At 38.8% G+C, this 21,574-nt stretch overlaps 2 protein-coding genes across 4 annotated transcripts; one reads left to right on the forward strand and one right to left on the reverse strand.

Annotated features, from left to right (window-relative positions):
- Positions 1 to 290: 290 nt before the first annotated feature.
- pla2g6 (phospholipase A2, group VI (cytosolic, calcium-independent)) lies at positions 291 to 12,556 on the reverse strand. 3 transcript variants are annotated; one of them, XM_056758453.1, is made up of 17 exons: positions 12,441 to 12,556; positions 11,421 to 11,638; positions 10,612 to 10,827; positions 9,898 to 10,078; positions 9,622 to 9,809; positions 9,285 to 9,381; positions 9,021 to 9,203; positions 8,330 to 8,438; positions 7,418 to 7,534; positions 6,400 to 6,490; positions 6,146 to 6,309; positions 5,753 to 5,903; positions 5,386 to 5,522; positions 4,796 to 4,950; positions 4,133 to 4,300; positions 2,499 to 2,572; positions 291 to 1,316 (listed from the first exon to the last, which is right to left on the reverse strand). In XM_056758453.1, the coding sequence occupies exons 2-17, from the start codon at positions 11,630 to 11,632 to the stop codon at positions 1,172 to 1,174; spliced, it is 2,388 nt and encodes a 795-aa protein (XP_056614431.1). In that variant the 5' UTR covers positions 11,633 to 11,638; positions 12,441 to 12,556; the 3' UTR covers positions 291 to 1,171. The 3 variants fall into 3 exon arrangements, with proteins under 3 accessions (XP_056614431.1, XP_056614432.1, XP_056614433.1); XM_056758454.1 differs by lacking the exon at positions 7,418 to 7,534; XM_056758455.1 differs by lacking the exons at positions 291 to 1,316; positions 2,499 to 2,572; positions 4,133 to 4,300; positions 4,796 to 4,950 and adding an exon at positions 4,960 to 5,225.
- cbx6a (chromobox homolog 6a) lies at positions 12,496 to 19,630 on the forward strand. Its single transcript, XM_056758456.1, has 7 exons — positions 12,496 to 12,601; positions 13,223 to 13,391; positions 13,988 to 14,031; positions 14,750 to 14,815; positions 15,336 to 15,402; positions 15,538 to 16,425; positions 16,855 to 19,630. Exons 2-7 carry the CDS (start codon positions 13,323 to 13,325, stop codon positions 16,855 to 16,857), a joined length of 1,137 nt encoding a protein of 378 aa, XP_056614434.1. The 5' UTR covers positions 12,496 to 12,601; positions 13,223 to 13,322; the 3' UTR covers positions 16,858 to 19,630.
- The last annotated feature ends 1,944 nt before the right edge of the window (positions 19,631 to 21,574 follow it).

Below are 21,574 nucleotides of genomic sequence, written 5' to 3' on the forward strand. Positions count from 1 at the left end.
ATTTATACAAATATTTAAATATTGCTACTGTCCTGCTGAAATCTCCATATTTCTTAATTTTGCCATAAATCCTTATTATTAGTCACCCTTTAGGTAAGTCACTGGGTTTTGCAAATATCTTACCAATACAAAGTATTAAAAAGTGAAACTTTAAAAAGTACAGTGTTTATTTCCATTTCATGAAAAACAGCGAATTTGGACATCCGAAGTTTTGCAAGGTCAGCGACGATATATTTATAAATAAACACATACAATTTGAATAGAGTAAATCATCACAACAGACAGAATAATTATTATTAACATATTTGTCTTTTTTATTTTGAATAGTACAATCACTTCATTCCATTAAAAGGTTTCAAATCAGTGCCACGGCAGCAGGTCATGAGAATAAAGTTTGGTCTCGAAACAACAGAATAACACCTCCAATATGACAAGTATAAGTTATCAGAACATAATAACAAAAACTTCCTAGAGAGATAAATAAAAAGTAAATATGTTATTTAAAAAAACAAGGCTATGGAGTAATTCAAGAAGTATTCGGTTCATAATTTATTTATCTCATTGTTTAAAAGCTTAGTATCATCTGTCACTTCCTCAAATAAAAATTCAAGTATTCAGTGCTATACATGATATATTGAAACTCAAAAACCCAAGGCTTTTTCTTCATTCACAAATGACACAAAGTACATTTGGGTACACAGAATGTAAGGATGAGAAATAAATGCTGTATTTTACCTGCGTTACGGCAATTTAATTTTGCTCACGTTCGTGAGAACTGGCTGGCCTTATTCTGTTCACCGTAAGATGGAGAAGGTTTCCTGTGTTTCACTATATACGATAGCTCGCCCCATAAGTAAAAGACATTTCTTGAAAAGTATAACTGTCACATATTGAGTCCTCAAAGGTTACTTTCTATTATGTGCGTCCTCAAATACTATTGACACCGAACACACTGCTACTCACTTCTTTAAATATTAAGACTGTAGTGGTTTATTAATGTATTAAAACTGATCTCACTCTGACTCACATCACACAAATATATATATATATATATTTATAAATAAGTTGCATCTGCCATAAGCCCTGATTTATGACATATATACACTAATGTAAACAAATCCATTATTGTTGCACATTAAATTTGAAATAATCTGTTAGTGTTTGTGGTGTGTCAGTGCTGTAGCAGCTGCTGGCAGAGCGTTTGTATGACTTCTCTGTGTTCATACAGGTACATCTGAGTCTCCCACAGCATGTCAACTAACACAGCATCACTGACCTCATCCAACATCACCTCTTGAGACAGCTGAGGACTAAACCTGATAGAGAGAAAGAAAGAAAAAATTAAAATGAAGGAAGGCAGGGAGAATGGATGGATGGAAAGAAAAAAAAACGAAAAAGGGAGGAAAAATAGGATGGATGGAAGAAGAACGAAAGAATTAAAAGGAAAGAAGGAAGCAGAAACGAAAGAAAGAAAGAAAAAATAAAGAGAGGATGGATGGAAAGAAAGAAAAAGAACGGATACAAGGAATGAAAGAAAGAAAGAAAGAAAGAAAGGATGGATGGATGGATAGAAAGAAGAAAAAGAAAGAAAAACAGGAAGGAAGGAAAGAAAGATGGATGGATGGAAAGAAAAAAAGAAAGAAAAACAGGAAGGAAGGAAAGAAAGAAGGATGGAAGGAAGGATGGATGGAAAGAAAAAAAGAAAGAAAAACAGGAAGGAAGGAAAGAAAGATGGATGGAAGGATGGAAAGAAAAAAATAAGGAAGGGAAAAAGAGAGAAAGGGTGGATGGAAAGAAAAAAGAAAGTGAAAAAAGTAAGGAAGGAATGAGTTAAGAAAGAGAGAGAGGATGGAAGGAAGGATGGAATGAAAAAATAGCGAAAAAAAAGAAAAAAAAAGAAAGGATGGATGGATGGATGGATGATGGAAAGAAAAAAGGATGGACGTATGGATAGAAAGAAAAAAAAGAAAAGAAAGAAAAAAGGATGGATGATTGAAAAAAGAAAGAAAGAGAGAAAGAAAGGATGAATGGAAGGAAAGAAAAAAGAACGTTAAGATGGAAAGAAAAAAGAAAGAAAAGATGGATGGATGGAAAGAAAAAAAGTGAAAAAATGGAAGGAAGGAAGAAAGGATGGATAGAAAAAAGATGAAAAATGGAAGGAAGGAAAGAAAGGATGGATGGAAAGAAAATGCAACGAAAAAAAGGAAGGAAGGAAAGAAAGGAAGAGAGAGGCAGAACTAAATTAATAAAGGAAAAATAAAAGGCAGATGTGATATGAAAAACAGGATTTGAGGTCATGATGAGTCGGAACAATAAAACAGATGATACAAAAGGAGGGCGAGCAAAAGGTCAGTTTTATCCCACAGTTCATGAAGAGTGAGGAGATTTGCATAATGCATCATAACGGTAGAAATAAATCTGAGATCAGTCATGAGGATGTTTCTCCTCTCTCACATTACAACAAACTCATTATCACTGAGAGAATGAGACGCACTTACCTGTGATAGTTTATATCGGCCATCTCACACCACGCACTGGCTCGGTCCACCGCACAACCATCGGAGTCTGTGCACTGAGAGAAAAACATATCAAGAGTTGAAATAAAAATAACAACAGCTCAATACGTTCTGACCACCACGACAGCGCCTGAAGCATCATTACCTCACGGCTAGTCTCTAAGGGCCAGACCGTTGACTGATAGTCTCGAGTCTACGATTTAGTTTATTCAGGTCAGTCCAACCCTCCACCCTCCCTTTCAGAGCACTACGGCGGCTGACACAGAACAAAGATGTCATCCTTTTTCGTTTCTTTGTCAAAGCACAGTATTTATGAATTGCGCTCTGTAGAGCAGTTTGTCCGTTTAGGGCTACTGTTGAAACAACACGGTGAATTCCATGTAAGGGGACCCGTGGTGTATGTAGATAGAAATAGCTAATTCTAAGATAATAAAAACATAACGCTTCATTATGTAGGTAGAAGACAGTTATGTATATTATATTTCTTTCAATAGATCCTCCAAAATATAACACACTGGATCTTTAAGTATATAACTAAGCTACAATTTGTAATGTTTTGGTTGAAAACAGATTCAAAATAATAAGCTCCTAATAAGGAGTTATAATTTGAGCTACATGGTCTGATTTTGCAATAAATGTCATTTTGACTCCATCCCATGTAAAACATAACTAATAAAAATAACTAAAAAAAATTTTTCGAGAAAAAAAAGCAAAAAAATGGAAAGACTGAAAGGATGGAAAGGAAATAAAGGGAGTAAAGAGGTAAAGGAAGAAAAGAGAAATGGAGGATGATGGATTGAGGAAAAGAACGGAAAAAGTAAGGAAAGAAACGAATGAAAGACAGAATGGATGATGGAAAGAAAAAAGAAAGAAAGTAAGAGAGGATGGATGAAAGGATGGAAAGAAAAAAGGAGCAAAAAAAGGAAAGAAAGTGTGGTGAGGAAGGCGGGACGGGAGCCGTGAGGCGGGGCCGATGGCATGAATGATAGTTGGAATCAGCTGTGCGCACTCCGGTTCCGCATATCTCACGGAGGACATCGGTAGCATAAAAAGACGATCGATGGGACTGCTGACGAGAGAGGACCGGGCCGGGACATGTTTTTAGTTTGTACAAGAACATAAATGGCAATAGAGAGGAGTTATATTATACATTGCAGCATTAAACAGCTAATTCTTAGTATGAGCTATAGCAGCGGTTTTAAACGAATGAAATAGTGGCCTAAATATTATTTGAAAAAACTAAAACTAAATGAAATTAAGAAACGTAGCCTCAGCAAAAACTCAAAATTAAATAAATAGTAAAATAAATCACATAAAATGGAAATCATAAAAAGGAAAATATTAAAAGTTAACATGAAAATAGCTAATTTAAAACCCTAAAAAACTCTATATAAATAAAACTGAAAACAAATCAAAGTTTGCGATACCTAAATGTCGGAAATTACTTTTGTACACAAAATATAATTGCGCCAACAAATCAATTCCATTCTTTATATTTTTGAGAAGGCTGACTTGGACTGAATAATAAAGAAAAAGCAGCCAATAGGTGGGAATGAGGCAAGACCTCAATAAACTTTAAAGAGGGTTTAGTGTGTAGTTTGTACGTGTGAACTCACACAGTCCACGAGCATCTTGCCCAGTTCTTTGGCACCAATGAAGGTCTTGGCGAGCTCCAGGGGGTTTGAAGGCCTAAAAACGTCCACTGAGTTCACTGCCACCTGTGGTGGTTTACCGGTACCCAGTGAGAGCACCACACCTAACCTGGATACATCCGAGTCGCGTGCCTAACAGAGTAAGAGAGACAAGAATTCAATGTATATTATATATATATATATATATATATATATATATGTGTGTGTGTGTGTGTGTGTGTGTGTACATATATATATATATATATATATATATACATAGATATACTGTATATATAAACACACATATATAAATATATATACACATAAACATATACATTTATACATCATATATGTATGATTTTGAAGTCCAAATAAACAAATTACATCTAAGGGATTTACTCCCACACAAGATGATTCCAAGGCGAGAAGACATAGAACTAAGGAACAGTCAGAGTATTAATAGTGTCCGGCTGATGAGTCTGACGGGCAGGTGCGTAGATAATTGACGAGGGACAGGTGAGGGAGCGTGGAGAAATTACGTCCTTGGGGAAAACACAGCGAAAACCGGCTGGGGACCGACAGGATTGTGACACTACAGTGGTAGCGCATTTCATTTCTTTTCTAGAATGTTTGCAAAGTTTTACAGACCTGTGCCTTCAGGGCTTTGTTGTACTGATGTATTTCTGTCATGGCATCTAGTGTCGGGTTATTAGCGAGCAGCCCTCCATCCAGAAACCGTCCCATTGGCCGAAAATACGTAGGAGCTGCGCCACTGGAGCGGGCGGCACGCCATACTAATTGCTCTGAGAAAAAGCCAGAGAACACTAATCATCGAATGCAGTAGAAACCGAAAAAAAGAGAGCGACGGATAACTCCCCTCGCACATTTTTTCATTAAACAAACAAACGGCCGATTAGCTCTGATGGGAAGTGCAATTGCGCGATATGATCACCCGTGATCTTGCACTCTGTGACCTTCCCCACACACTCGCTCTCTCACACACCTTCGTCTGTCACCTTCCTACGCTTTCTGGGAGGTCGAGAAAATCCTACTATCAAAACATCTTCGTCCTCCCACCCTGCAACGGCGACAATAAAACTTTACGCATGGTTTGAGGTAGATGACTACAGCTAGCACATAACTGACAAACCCTAAGGGCGTCAGACCTCGCAAACAAACTCATCAAGTGCAGGACAGGAAGTTGAGAATTGACAAGTGCATGAAAGTGAGAAAGTTACCTTGCGGTACGGTAAGGGGTTTAAATGTGGCCGTAGAGGTGTAAGGAGGGATTCTCTGCAGAGCCGGCGGGTTGTAATTCCGAAACAGATGCAATTCTCCTGGATGTCTGTCTGCAAGGACGCTAGTTACCATTACCCTGTTACAAACAAACAATATATTTTTTTTATTTTTTTGATATGCATTGTTAATTTAATGTGGTTCCTAGAGATCAAAAGTCAAAAGAGGCCATCTTGAAAGTAGTTCACTTCAAAATTTTCCCCCAAAGTGAATGGGGCAAATTTTGAAGTGAACCACTCCTTATGACATTCTGGTCCACATATGTCTAGGCAAGCGCCACTAAAACTGAATTTGTTCAAACAGCATTACTTGGGGTGCGTGACATCTGTCATCTTGGTATTTTCCCCAAACTCATTCTTGAGAAAATCTTCAAGAGGACCGGACTCATACGGCCGAGAGCCTTTAAACACCTCCTCTTTCATTCTGAAGTATAAACAGCGCAGATACTCCATCGATTTTCCTGATCAGGTGTACATGAAACAGAAATTGATGCTGCTGCATTTTTATAACAGGCGTATGTTAAACCAGTACACGTTCTACACTAGAACAGATCAAAATAGTAATACTTCAAAAAAATACATTGAAAGTGTCTCAATGTTAACATTGCTATTGTGCTACAGAACAAAGCATCCAAACATGCACATTACTAACTTGAGTTTACATGCTGTTAGCTTACCATTTAAATTATTGGACAATGCTCACCGTGTACGATAGCTAAGGCCAGTATGCCCCCCGTGCTGGTGCCGCTAACCCAGTCAAAGAGTTCAATGATAGGCCGACCCGCCGCTTTCTCTAGAGCGATCAACATCTGGATCAGAACCAGACCCTTTATTCCTCCACCGTCAAGGCACAACAATCTGTCCATTCTTTATAAAAAAAAGATTGTTCAGATATACCGTAAGTGATATTGTGTCTTTAAAGTCTACAACAGAAAACATTCAAACTCAAGTACATACTTTTTGCTTCCTGTTTTGACCCCATCCACATCAGTAAACCCTTGACTCATGGCGGCAACGGCTGCCGCCACATGCACGATGTCATCAAAGCCTATGGGCCGATGAAAGACGAGATGTAAAAGCGAACCAGTAAGTACTTTTTGTATCGCAACTCTACTATAGATATGTTATACCTAGATGCTCAGTTAGCAGCTCACATGGTACATGCAAGCTTGTAAAATACTTTATTACGGTAACATGCGCCATAACAAAAGCTTAAGATCTGCATGTAAATTCATGCAAATGAGCGAGGATACTGTGAAACATATTCTTTTGGGTACAGAGTCTATGTTTCATATGCTCAAATATATTGCAGCATATTTGTCTGTATAAAGTCATAATGAAGAGTTGCGATTTTTACAACTTTTCATCTCGACTTTTACATGGTGGTGCAGTTGACATGTATGGGGCAGCTAAATGACATCTAGGTATTTATTTATATGGCATAAATAAGTATAAAAAGGAGCATCACATGAGAGTGATGGGACTTGCAAAACAGGCAGCAGCAGAAATGAATAAAGGTTAAAAAAATAAAGCTTTGTAGTTTTGGGGTGTGATGATTTTTTTTAAATAGGCAGAAAAGTCCTGAAAAGTCTACTTAAATTGGCCATTGACCAACATATTAAATGTATATTCTTTATTTCTAGGCTCAGTACCAAATTCTAGCAAGTGGCCTTGATCATTTTGCCTTAATTTTACCCTAAATAAATTATTTCAGACAAAATCTAACAAAGCACCACATCCGTCCTTTATGGAAAAGGCAATACCACGATGCATTGTTTTGAGCTTGATGAAAAAAAATCATTATCAAAATACTATTATTTAACACTTAAACATATTTTTAAATGTTAACAATTGAAAAGATATATTTGAGAGTACACTCAACAAAAAAAATTGAGACAGCATCAAAAGAAACAGGGATTGAGGGACAGCATTTAAAGTGACAGGACACCCAGACGTTTTGAGGGCGGGGTTTTACCTATAGCAGGAGGCGGGGCTCTGCTGGCTCTGGGGGGAGGGGTGTCGAGAGTGGGGGGGTGACACCGTTCCACCCCTACACTACACAGCATGTTCAATAGCACCTTACGGTTGGGCCCTTTAATATTAGCACAGGATCAGAGACATGCACACAGCCCCACCCACACCATGCAATAAAAGAAACAAAAAAACATTTCATCGTAGTTAACAAACACACAAATGAGCAAAAACAAACATTACATTGTTTTCAGAATAACTCAAACAACGACTACAGCATATCAAAACATAGAAGTGATAGTTCACCCAGAAATGAAAATTCTGTCATCATTTACTCACTCGAAAGGAAGCTATTTGGAAGAATGTCAGTAACCGAGCCGATCTGACATTCTTCCAAATACCTTCCTTTGTGTTAGCAGAACAAATTAGTTTATACAGGTACTCGGAACAATCAGGGGTTGATTAAATGATGACAGAATTTTCATTTTCGGGTGAACTATCCCTTAAGACCCAAATAACAACATCAGTTTTTTTTTTCAAACAGAGCTGTTTAAACTATAAACGTAGTATGTCTAAATGTCCTCTTTATTAAATAGAAAAGTTGTCTTTGTGTGCAGTTTTCTGATAAAAAACTTTCTATGATCCAACAAACATTGTTATGTTTGTTTGAACGGTCTGACATGTCAACTGCTCGCTTAACTAATGTTTTTGACGGATTAGTTGTATGTGCATAAGAAATACAGTATATGGTGGTTTATGTTAGATGAGATTATGGTTGCATGCATACACTCCAAATGATGTCATGCAGCACACTTGAATTTTGAAGGCTGTAAATTCGGTTGACAGCTTAACTTTATTGTAAACTGAATCTTTTTTTATTTTTCATCCATCAACGAAACATTCCTCCTCCACTCACCCTTGCTGGTACGGGCAGCGATGAGTCCTGGTGTCTCACCCAGATCATTGTGAACCTCAACATCTGCTCCAAACACAATGAGAGCTTTGATCAGGTCCATGTTATCCAACTGTAGAAAAGAAAGAAAACATGTGATCTATAAGGAAAAAAGTTTCCTTTTTGTTTGAAAGTATAAATACAATTACTTACAGACGTCATGGATGAATCCCACAGAAACATGTCACATATTTCATCATTAAAATGAACAAAAAAATCTGCCTTTTTTTAGACAAAATGTTGAATGCATTGGATAAAGGCCACTAAGACCACTAAATAAATACATTAAATGATTTTGTTTGAATGATTTAATAATAATTAAATAATTTTTCCATGTAATGTACTTTTCTAGACTTTAAAATGACTATTTTAATATTCTATTCGATTTTACTATTCGGTTAGCAGTATTCTTTTTAATTTCTTTCATATTTCCATTTCTTTCTTCCCTCTGAAAGCCTCTAAAATGTTTTATTCACATAAATATTTCAATTAAATAACATAAATATATTATGAGCAGCAATAATGTCACCATGACAGAAGTCTTATGGCCCTCGAAACAAGCTTCGCAAAAGTTCCAATTTATTTCTATCGATTTTCTTTTCATATGACCCAGATATTTCTCCGCTTCATAGTGTTATTAGATTCTCGCTCAAACCTTCATTGCAAGATGAAGAGCTGTGTTTCTATCCTGGCCTTTGATGTTGGGGTCGGCTCCATGGGTCAGCAGTGTCATTGCGGCCTCAAAGCGCCCCCTTTTGGTCAGGATATGTAACGGACTCTCTCCAGTCTTGCTCAGATAGTTAACGTTACACCCTCTTTCCAACAGAAGGCGACTCATCTGAAGAGAACAACACGGGCAATGAGAAAGCTGTTGATACCTTGTGTTATACGAGCAAATAAAGCATGGAGTATTTCAGACCTCAGCAGTCTTGGCCCAGTGGAGAGGAGTTCCACCATAGCTGGGATCCTCTGCCAATAGCTGATTTGGGTTTGTAGATAAAATTGCTTCGGCACAGCTAAAATCAATAAGAAACAATGAGAGATTGATGTATTTAAGCAGCAAGTGTTGATTAAAAACAATGACACTTTTGAAATGTGAATTAAAGGTATGGTTCAACTAAAAATGAATGTACAAATTACATTGTGATACAGGTCATATAAACAAACAAAAAAGGTGATATCATATTAACTTTAAGAACAATTAAAATAATTTGAGCCTGTCGTTTATTTTTCGCAGAAATAAACTTTTCTTGAACCTTTTCTCACTATACTTCATGGCGGCGTGGATTGGATAGCCCGTACTCCCCAAGATGTCACAGCGGGCTCCGCCCCCTATCAGGCCCTTGACCGCCCCAACCCTGCCGAGACGGCACGCTACGTGGAGCGGCGTTTCCCCAGCAGCATTCAACTCGTTCACACCGGCACAGAGCTGAGCGCACAAAACCTACGACAATCATAATGAGATATGAGAATATGTGTTTAGTCCACGTTCATTAAATCCTCCCCACACATTTAGCAGGTTTGCCTCTCACCTCTAAAACAACAGAGGAGTCTTGTTTAGCGGCGCAATGCATGGGCGTTTCTCCATTTTTGTCTTTGACATCCGTGCGAGCCTGGCATTCCTCCATCAGCTCACGTACGCAGCCCACATCTCCCCTCTCGCAGGCCAGGTGAAGAGGGGTCTGACCCAAACCATCACGGGCGTTTATCTGGCTGCAGGAGAGCATCAACGATATCATGGTTAGCTTGGAAGTATATAAACAAGAAAATACAGAATGGCCGTGTTCGAACATAATAACCATAGCACTTATATTATCACAATATTTAGTACACGTGCACAATTTTCTGTATTCAGTGAATACCAGAATTGTCGACAACAAAGCATGTAGGATACACTGGGTTGGATAATACATCCCAAAATGCAATGCACTCAGCATGAACTTCTATTTTTATTGTGACAGATCCATCTAAAATGACATGCAATGAAGTGCTTTTTTTCCTTATAATACAAAGAATTGGGTAAAAAACGCAAGCTACATTCAATTTGAGATGGGAACTGGACACCACTGAATTAAACATGTGCTGAGGTCAAGTGACAACTACGTAGTCCACTTTTATTACATTGCAGACTGTGTTACACACTATTTTTGTACAATAAACAGTAAAAAGTGTGTGATATATACTGCCCTTAAAATACAGCTTTAAAAAACAATGCACGTGTCAAAAGATGACCTCTGAACTTTCACCTCAACACGTAATTGTGTTTCAGGCAGTCTCTCAGTCCCGTATCCACGGCGATGTGAGCTGAGCTCCAGTCAGGGTGATTCCGCAGGCAGTCTACGATTGGCTGGAAGGTCTCAGGTTTCAATGGTGGGCGGAGCATCTCGTAAAATGGGCGGAGTTTGAGGACATACTGAGGGAACCAATTCATTGCACTCTCCTCTGAGGAAACCTGGAACATCCTAGTCGTGGACGAAACACAAAATAACGTTGTTTTATTTAGGATAGTAACGCTAAACTAAGCATGCACTTCTTTGGTTGATGAAACACGTAATTGCTTAGCTAATCGAATTTTTGGTTGATGATAACAGGATGTTTTATTCTGGGTGGCAGACTTATGTATTGAAAGCCTCGAGCCACAAATGGTTCTTTGTGGCCAAGGCCTCAGATAACTGTTTCAACAATGAGCTTTCAGCGAAGGAAATCTGTTCATTTCCCAAATGAAAGAGTTGTGTTAAGCTTTATTTTCTGCGTACTCTACGTCATGGGGTTGTGATGCAAGTCTTTTATCAAGATCTATACAGGATTCTGCTAAAGCAAATCAATCACAGAACATCAGGAATGTCCAAAAAACGTGAAAGGATTTCTTTCAGTCTCAAATAAAACAATAGTGTATATGGGCAGAAAATGCTTTAGACAAAGTGTAGATGCAAATGGTGAGTCATTCCATTACAAGGTATGGCCCATATACTCTCCAGAAGTTCCAGTATTGAATTCTTGAATGAATCTTGATTATATCCTGAATCTACCAGTGAAAAACAGGCTCAGGTCTCACCTTAGTCCTACAGATGATGACTCGGGGCAGAGTAGCAGACAATCCCATGACTGGCTCTGCTGGTTCTTGTATAGGACCAAGCGTCCCTCCTGTTTCAACAGCACTTTTCCATTGTACTCCGACAGCTGCACATCCTTTACGCGGTAAGGGTTGGAGAAGAGGTTTGACACGTTTGAGCTTACCGTTTCATATATACGACCGAAGAACTGCATGATGACCTGCAGTACGGTGAAATGTTCATCATTAGCAATGCATTCAAAATTAAGATGAATCTTATTTTAGATCTGAACATAAATAACCCACAAAAATAAGTTCCCTTAAGGCTTCAATAGACGCAACAACAATTTCAACATTTCCTGTTTTTTCATCACTATGTTAAAAAACGACCCACAGAACTAATATTATGGCTTTAACAAGACTGAAGCAATGCATGTAAATATGCATTACTGCACATACAGTAAACTTCTCACATCAGTATGCATGATATGATCCTTGACACACATAGGGAGGAGCTGGAAACAAGCTTCATCACTTTGGTGGATTGCGGGTCAATGTCTGTTTTTGACCTTTAAGTTTCAATTGATCAAACTGTTGCCATGTGTCACGTGACTCATACGAGCTCATCATTGAAGTCTGGTGTTCACCAAAACTGCACCCACAGTCACCCAGAAATACTTTATGGCTGTAAATGTTCAACGTTTGACTGGTTTGACGATTTCAATCGCACGCACACGTCGGTTTATTCATCTCGAAACCGGAAGCGTCACCGAAGCATGTAGCATTGATGGGTCGATGTCGTACTTGAATTATCCGGCTTTCACAGTTACTATACAACTGACGACAAACAAAACTTCGGTTTATATAGAAGACGATTTTCAAGATGTCAAGACCCAAGATCAAGCAGGAAACCATGCAAGCAAGTCAATACTGTTACACACGCCAATGACACATAACGTTACTCTTTAAATTACAACACGTTATAAGCAGATAATACGTCTTAGTTTTCGCTTATCGTTTTACCTTTGCTTTAAATCATTCTCCGGAACGTTCATCGGTGTTTAACCTCAGAAGACAGCAGATTTTTGACAGGACATCAACAATCAGTCCCTTACAACCAAACGCCATGTGAAAGCCTGACGGACAGACAGAAGAACCAATCAAAATCAGCGTTTTTAATTTTGGTGAGCATTCAGCCAATGAAATAAGAGGCGTTTTTTAGACGGGAAAAACATCCATTATTACCACATATTTAATTTATAAGAAAGTGGTGTTTGATGATATTATGATATTAGGTGTTACGATACTATTTTAACATCGTTGAGTAAAAAAGTTTTTAATGCAGTTACAGCAATTACGGATTAATAATAGGACTTTTATTTTTAAGTTTATAAAGTTTTAAGCGCACATAAAATAATTAAAATACCCAAAATGTTTTTTTTTGTATTATTAGATGAATTAACCTGGCCCTAATAAATGCCAATGACATAAAAGCCTAATTCGTATAATTTTATATCCGATTCAGATTCAGCTCGTTTTTCAACATTATTTCAACATAACTATATGAAATATTTTAGCCGATAATAACACAAACAATAATGCAAACATTTTTGCCATAGATATAACACAAGACAGAAGCGAAAGAAATAGACGTAAGTACGACTTCATCGTACTATGGGACTATTGAATTCATCCCTATGTTTACGTGAAATGTTTTGAGTGAAATAATATTTTATAAAATCATGAATATGATTACATTAAAAGAACGTGTTGTGTTTTTTTAGTGGTTTAATGTTATTTTCCAGTTCTGCCAGACCACGTGACGCTGAACGGGTTTGCTGCTGTCACAGATTGTAAAGTGAAGAGCCGCGAGACGGAGCCGTCTGGAGCGCGCGCAGCAGAAAGATGGAGCTGACGGCGATAGGAGACCAGGTTTTCGCCGCGGAAGCCATCCTCAAGAGCCGCGTTAGAAAGGTGAGTGCGAAAAGAGGAGGTTTTTGGTGGGGCTTCGGGTTGTTTTTCTGCGACGAACGGCACAGAGGTCGTCTTTCGTTCGTCTCTCGATGGGGAGCAGCAAGGCGCCCGCATTGACAGGAGGGGGAGGCCTACTTGCAGATGTTTTTCGATTTAGCGACACTGTGCATTTATCTGCACGGAAATAATAAGTAAAACTAGACCATTAAGATATGCAACGTGTGATTGATGTTATAAAACGGGGTCGGGTTGTGACGGGGATTGACAACAGCCCGCTAAAAGAGCAGCAGGGGGAGGCTGAAAAGGGGACAAAGTGTCTGGCAGGAGTCCATTACAAAATCAATGCATGCTGGCTGACCCAAGATTCAACAGATCTTAACTATTCATGAGGATCGAGAGCTTTAACTGCTGCGTTGTGTCATGCAAGGAGGTCTAAATCGCTGTGTAAGATTGTATTTAGATGCACTTTATTGAATCCCACAGATACAAAGTGTGGGCTTCAGGCACTTTTTGTTTTAAACTGATGATCTATTTATCATGTGTTCTCGAGTAACTGTTGAATCAGGAACATTTTCTCTCTTTCTTTCTCTTTGCAGGGTCATATCGAGTATATGGTTAAGTGGAAAGGCTGGGCACTGAAGTAAGTGTGTAAGAATATATGAATGTTTAAGATGTAAACAAATACTTGTTGAATTACTGTGGAGATGGTTGCATCTGTAAAATGACATAAAACAATAGTAACGCACAGTATCATATGAATTGGATATTATTAAGCAACTTTAATGGTCGTTCATTGGTTTTTAACATTTTCTGTTGTTTGCATGGAAGAGGAATGTTTTTCTTTATCATTACAGCATGTGTGCTTCAGTTTAGTAGGCTGTACTTTTAAATCATACTTTTTATTCGTTCAAAAGTATTATAAGAAGAACATGCACTTCAACCTTTTTCAACATCAAGGTTTTTGTATATAAGTTATATATATTATACCTCTTATTTTATAATTTTGTTAGAAGAACAATTGCTTTGTTTGTTTGTGCATCCAGATCAGCTAAACACAGCTGAGGTGAGACTGTCTGTTTGTCCATCCAAAAGTAAACCAGTCAGTTTTATTTAGTGATGCGAGTATTGTGAAAATGCACTTCTCTTCATCTTTAAATTAAGATAAAGAGGAAATAAAGCATGTCACACTGCCGTCAGTGGTTACATTATTCTCCTGTTTGTCAAACCTTAAGGAGTAGTAAACTAAAATATACAACAGCCCGACCGGACCGACCCTTATTCATCTGTTGCATGAATCTAAAATCCTCATTCTAAAAAAAAGACTAATAGACTGTATGTGTGATGGCTTTGCAATATAGACACAGCACGTGGGAACCAGAGGCGAACATTCTTGATGATCGACTCATCGCAGCCTTCGAGCAGAAGTGAGATGGTTATCTATATTTCTATTTGCATCATGCACTCTTATTAAAAAGATAGTTCACCCAAAAATAAAAGTTGTGTCATCATTTATCCACCATCTTGTCATTCAAAACCTGTTGATGACTTTCTTCTGTGGAATACAAAAGAAGATATTTTGTGAAATAGACAAAGGGGTTCAATGTTAAAAAATAGATTATTTTGTGGTCTGCAGAAGGAAGAAAGTCATACAGGTATGGAAAGACATAAGGGTAAGTTGGTTTAGAAATATGATTTTGGGTTAACTGTTTTTCCATCAGACATATATAGACCATTGAAACCATGATCTTCAAAATTAGAGCCAGGAAAACACTGTTGAGATTGCTGCCAGTTAGAGTGGAAACTAGCCTCGCTTGTGGATTTTTAAACAAGGATGACTTTCATTAAGCTACAAAGAGTTTTATTTGAATTGTAATGGTTTGTTCTTGAGACTAGAGTGATGTAATATTTTCCTTGGCTTAAACGGTGCTGTCCCACGTTTCATAGGGAACGGGAGCAAGAACTTTACGGCCCAAAGAAACGTGGACCTAAACCAAAAAACTTTGTAATGAAGGTATGAGTTTTCTCAATAATGTTCTTTGAGCTATTGTGTTTTCTGTGGCTTTTACATACACGCAAATATGTTCAAACTCAGATGCTTTTATATTCGTATGCTGATGCTTGATGCTCACGGTACTTCTGCTTTTAGGCACGAGCACAAGCGGGTGAAACACCTCGAAGCTCGAAACCCCGGCGTGCTCCACCTTGCACTACTGCGAGACCAGCCCGTGCTACCAGTGCACCTCCTTCATCTTCTGCGAGTTCAGTGGCTCCTCAGCCTTCATCGTCTTCATCCTACTCTACGGCTCCAACCCCCAGGGTTCACTCCTTAGCTGCTGCTCACAAACTGAAGAAGGACATCCACCGGTGCCACAGGATGTCTCGTCGACCTTTGCCGCGACCTGACCCCATGGCCAACCCCTTCGCATCCCGTCCTCCCATCTCGCCTTTCTCCGAAACGGTCCGCATCCTCAACCGCAGGGTCAAACCACGGGAGGTCAAGCGAGGTCGAATAATCTTGAACCTGAAGGTCATCGACAAATCGGAAAGCTGTAGGAGGACGCCGCAGATGTATGGAGGACGGGCGAAAATCCCATCCCGGAATCGAATAATAGGGAAAAAGCAAGGGGAATTGCCCTACAGGCCATTCCAGCATCCTATGAAAATGTTGGGCTTCCCTATGTATGGACAACCTTTTGGGCTTCATCCCGGTGGGTCATTATCTTCCACGACCAATGAAGGGTCGGACGCCAGAACCAATCGGACAGGCGGCAGCCAGTCGACTCAGAAGTTTGAAAACCAGTCTCCACCTACTCCGTCCAGCTCCAGCAGATGTAACGGCAGCTCTCCTTCACTTTCTCACAAACAGCCTCAACCCGAAACGTCTTCTTCGACTAAAGCGAGCTCCCAAGCCTATGCTTCATCGTCTCCACCTTCCGAGGACGAAGGCCAGGGCTCTCCGAATCCGCCCACGTCTCGAGGTGGAAAGCAAAGCCTTCGTCGACGCCCCCAAGCTGCTCGGGCTTCTACTGCTCAGGTTAGTGGCCGCACTACCGCTTCACTTCCTGAGGAAAATAGGGCGCCAAAAGAGGGGGACCCTGACTGGCGTCCCGACGTGGCACCCAGCCGTGCCAACATATTAGTGACCGACGTCACCACAAATCTTCTTACTGTTACCATCAAGGAATTCTGCCATTCTGGAGAGGGTTCTGAGAGCCCAACCTCCCCCACCCCATCTGTCTCGTGAAGTTCCCCCCAAACTGCTCCAACAACTTGCCGTAATGATATTCAAACACCCTTAAAGTTGCCATTAATGAAATCGAAAATGTATTTTTTCATGAATTCTAGTAATATTTAAGGCAGGGGTGCGTCCCCTTACCTGTAAACAAGTGTTCAGTTGCACAGCAGTGATGTTATGATGATTTTGTAGTACTTCATGCTCTTCTTCCCCCTCTTTTTTCCCCAGTGATCCCGTCTTTCCACAGCCTAGCCTTTTGCCCAATTGAACCTTCTCTTGTCACCTGCAGTCCTGTAGAGACCTACATATCCATATCTCCAGCACCCACGAAATGTTCCTTCACATCAACCAGCTTTCAGACAAACTTTTCTCGACCCAAGTAACACCAGGGAACCAACTACACAAGACGGTTTCAAAGTCTCGTTATATCATGCACACCCAAGATGCTTTTTCAAGATCCAGCCAGTTTTAGTTGAAGATTGTGTTTTAATTGCACAGGTACTTGTAAATTGACCCTCTTTATGGCAGTATATGCCTTGTAAGGCCACGGCATCCAAATCTTCAAATGTAAGCCATCAGGTGTAGAGGTGACTCTGTAAGCACGCACAAAGCTGCAAAATCCAGACAACGGTTATGTTGCTTTCTTTTGCTTTGATCCAGATGTCCACCAAGACTCTAAACTGACGTTTTTCCAAGCGTGAATATTAAGGACTGCATCCTGAATGTGTTACTGTATGTCAAACCTTCCACATACTTGACCACCCATTTCCCTTCTTTGAGAAGTATCTTCTCCCCTTTGCCTTTTGACTACAATAGTTACTACCATACTCACGTAGTATCTGTATCTTTGGGACTGGTTACCAGCAGAAATCTCTACATAACTGTATTGAGGAGTTCAACACCCTTTTAGAGACTTACACGAGTCTTCTATGAATCTACCAAATGTAACAAATTGCCTTGGTTGATGAAACCCATTCACACACTGTTAGATTTACAGTCTGGGACCATGTCTATTGTGTGTGATGCATGTAGGTGGTACATTAACTTTGTCCTGTAATCCGTGCACGCGTGTGACTGGGTGCTAGCATTAAGAAAACAGACCTGGGATAAATCTAGATTTTTTTTCTTATGTTAATGCTCTTTGAAGATACCCTCAAGACCAAGAAGGTTTGATGTGACTGTTCTTGAGCTTAGTTTGCTAGTTGTATAAGAGCCATACAAATCCATTTACAACTAAGTGTTGGTTAACTTGCCATGTTGGTATGTCACATGACATACTGAAGAATAGTTCAAAGAGAAATTGTATTGTCATCTAGTGAACCTGCATAGGTAATTTGCAAACTCTCTTGTTTTACATAATGTGGCTGTTACGTCTGGCAAAAATGTGAAAATCTGCATCAAAATAGCCAGTACAATTCGTTCAATATAACTTTTGTAAAACCTTACGTTAGATTTGTGTGCAAATTTGTTGTAACTCCACGAAATTAAAAATGTGAGAACTAATGACGTGAGGTCTCGATGTGCCATACTGTATTTAACTGTGCAAACAAGATTTACAATGAGGGCTGTTTGTCATTTTTCTAGCTTGACTTCATTATCTAACAGCACTTCAAACATTATGTCCTTTGCTTTAAAGGTATAGTGCATGTTTACTCCAGTTTAGTGATATCTAGTGGTGAGCTTGAGAATTGCAACCAACGGCTCACTCCACCCTTTTTCCACCCTTTTGAAGCATTACGGTGGCTGACACAGAATTAAGACCGCGAATTTGTGACAGAAGTCGTCAACTTTACAATAATGTATTTACGAAACACGTTCTGTAGAGCAATTTGTCCGTTTAGGGCTACTGTAGAAACAACATGGAGTTTATGGCAGCTTGGTTGTACTATAAGATGATAAAATGTCAGACTCCACTGGAGGAGGCAAACCTCATTATAAGATTTAATAATAGAACACAATTAAGTTTTACGTCATGGAAGTATCCTGTAATGGAGTACACTTGCTCTTTATCGTTGTGCTTTTAGGAAGAAATAAACCTGAGCTGTAGAAACATTGTGAAAAATACTTAAACATATTGTTATGATTTTTTCCTATATGTGTATAAAACGGTTTCCTGTTCATTTGTATCTAGTAAATGAGTTGACCCCCGTGAAAGCTGAAACAGCCTGGAATTTGAGCTTAAAACTCAATTTATGGTACAGTTACTTGACTTCTGGTCGTGTAAACTGTCTGTAAACTTTTGTGTGAAATATTTTTTTTTCCAAATCTGTTTATCCCAGGTCTTAAATCATTCAAAGTCGTTCATAGACACTTCTCTGAGGCTGCCTCACGTGTAGTGCATCTGTACAAAAATATCAAATGTGGAAGCATGCATTGCCTTTACTCCGTTTGACACCATGACATTGTTTCCTTCGCCTACAAAGTGTTCCACGTACAAACAGTCCGAGTATTTGTTTACCTTGATATCCTAAATGGTAGAAAATAGATGTCTCTATGGTGTGAACCAGCGCAAGATGGTTTCTCATAAATAGGTAGCTTAGCACTATAATAATATGTGGCCTACATTTCATGCAATAGGGCTTGTATTTTAAGGGATGTAGGGGCCCATCATGGCACAGAGATGAAGAGATTATGTTTAAAAATTGTAATGATGAAGGTTGTATCCTCAAATAGCAGAACTGATCTATTATTGTTATTTTTATTCTTGTACTGTAGAAGTGAATGATTCGTGCTGCCTTTGTTTCATAGCCATTGTTGAGTTTTACTAGTCTAATTTTGGGAATGTATAACCCCCAAACTTTGTGATTTACGAGTCATTTATTTGGTCAAATGTATGGTTAATGCCATTATTGATGCTGATTGTGATAATGATCTTGTCGCTATGACGTTGTAATGTAATGGATGCATGATTTGTAAACCCTAATTGTACAGATCATTTAAATACAGTTGTTGTTGCTTTATGTGTTTCTTGAAAACGGATTTTATTAAAATCAATTTAAAGACACTGACTTTATGTTTTTTTATTCTGTCGATTGAATTGTGGGTGAAATGAAATCAGAAAATCTGATTATTTAGGTTATTTGAGTTATTTTAAAGTTGAAAAGATCCACACAGTCTAATAAAGAAATACATAACTTTAATAAAAAACGGTGATGTGGTCACTTGTGTTGTTTTTGTGGTGTTTTTAATATGCTTTAAGGCAAACCATGTGCAAATGTTTCGCTTGCTTGGTGTTTTCTCCATTAAACTAGTACATTACTTTTATTTTTTTTCCGTTTGTTTAATGGGTTTTGTAACTTTTCTTGCATTTAAGTTAAGCCAAATTAAGATTTGTATACTGGTAAAACCAAAATAATACTGGTTAGACAAAAAGTTGTGCTCAAAAGTTTGCACAGCCTAGGTAAATATGACCAAAGAACGCTGTGAAAATAAATCTACATCATTAAGCCTTTTGATCTTTTGTTTTAAAAACTTAAAATTTCATTAGATTTTTTAACTGGGGAATCTCATTATGAAATAAATGTTTTTCTCCATTACACATTGCACATAATTAACCATACCACTTAATCTATACTTGTCTTTACCTATAATGCCTAATGGGTTTTAAGAACACCTGACAAGAGATCATAGACAATTCCTTTATATAGAAATACTCCATTTCCATGTTGGTGCTTCTCCTCTTAAGTTCTCCCCACTCATTTTCAGTAGGGTTCAGGTCAGGGAACTGGGATGTCAATGGCAGAAGAACCGATTATTTATATTTTTATGTATTTTGATGTTTGCCTTTTGGGAGGATAACTTGAACGTGAAGCCCATTAAGGTTAACGTTTGCAGGTTATAGCAGGGGAACAGTCCATAACAGCTGAGAATTTTGCTGTCAGAAATTGCTCCCCCTGTGTTCCAAGAAATTGTAAATTCATACTTCTCTCACATTTACACTGATGACTTTCAAATCCATAAGAAGCAAGTTCTCTAAGTTTCGGGCATATATCACTTAATTTTTCAATCAAAGCAGCAGAAAATATAATAACATCTAGGAATGTTGCTGTCAGATAGGGGTCCCCAGTGTTCAATGAAAAGAAATGAAATCACACCTCAAACCAACAAACTTCACATAATAAACCCAAAGTACTAACCCAGGGGTGTCCAATGTCGGTCCTGGAGGGCCACAGTTCCGCAGAGTTTAGCTCCAACTTGGCTCAACACACCTGTTTTGAAGTTTCTAGTCTGCTTTGTGAGACCTTGATTAGCTGTTCAGGTGTGTTTGATTAGGGTTGAAGCTAAACTTTGCAGGACACAGGCCCTCCAGGACTGACTTTGGACACCCCTGTACTAACCGCAACACCAGGGGGACTACTGGACAGGCCTGCCTGAGTGTGAAGCTCTTCAAGACTTTTATCAGGGGGAACTCTATCTGACGCCGGATACTTTTGCTGTGTTACATGAGACAGAAACTTCAGTTTTCTCACATTAACACCACTGCCTTTCAGAAGCACAAGGAGTAGGTTCTCAGAGTTTCTGGCTTATATCACACTTTTTTTCCTTCAAACCGGACAAGGTCTTATATCAACTTTCTGATTATTTACATTGACATGTATTTGGCAGATGCTTTTATCCAAAGCGACTTTTCCATTGCATTGTCTTATGCATTTGTTTTTGACTATGTGCAATCTCTTTGGATCGAACCCATGACCTTTGGCATTGCTAGTGCTATACTTTAACCACTAAGCCACAGGAAAGCATCCAGTCAGGATCAGTTTCCCCTATTTTCAATAAGAAAAAAAGTGAAGGCAGCCACTGACCTGCCCATCCCAAACCAATAGTAAAGTGAAGGCAGGGAGAACATTATGTGACAGCAGAATATGAATGAAAAAAAAGAAGAAAGTTCTATCATCCTTTACTCACCCTTATGTCATATCTAACCCTGTATAAACTTCTTTGTTCAAAT

This window comes from Triplophysa dalaica, chromosome 10 (assembly GCF_015846415.1).
Source record: "Triplophysa dalaica isolate WHDGS20190420 chromosome 10, ASM1584641v1, whole genome shotgun sequence".
NCBI classification, from domain to species: Eukaryota; Metazoa; Chordata; class Actinopteri; order Cypriniformes; family Nemacheilidae; genus Triplophysa; species Triplophysa dalaica.

Coding starts and splice junctions, on each gene's coding strand:
- pla2g6 (XM_056758453.1), bottom strand. CDS start 11,632: ATGCAGTTCTTCGGTCGTATATATGAAACGGTAAGCTCAAACGTGTCA. Junction 5,904..6,145: donor GGCCTTAGCTATCGTACACG/GTGAGCATTGTC, acceptor ACACCTGATCAG/GAAAATCGATGGAGTATCTG. Junction 1,317..2,498: donor GCCGATATAAACTATCACAG/GTAAGTGCGTCT, acceptor TCTCTCTATCAG/GTTTAGTCCTCAGCTGTCTC.
- cbx6a (XM_056758456.1), top strand. CDS start 13,323: ATGGAGCTGACGGCGATAGGAGACCAGGTTTTCGCCGCGGAAGCCATC. Junction 13,392..13,987: donor TCAAGAGCCGCGTTAGAAAG/GTGAGTGCGAAA, acceptor TTCTCTTTGCAG/GGTCATATCGAGTATATGGT. Junction 14,032..14,749: donor TGGAAAGGCTGGGCACTGAA/GTAAGTGTGTAA, acceptor TTTGCAATATAG/ACACAGCACGTGGGAACCAG.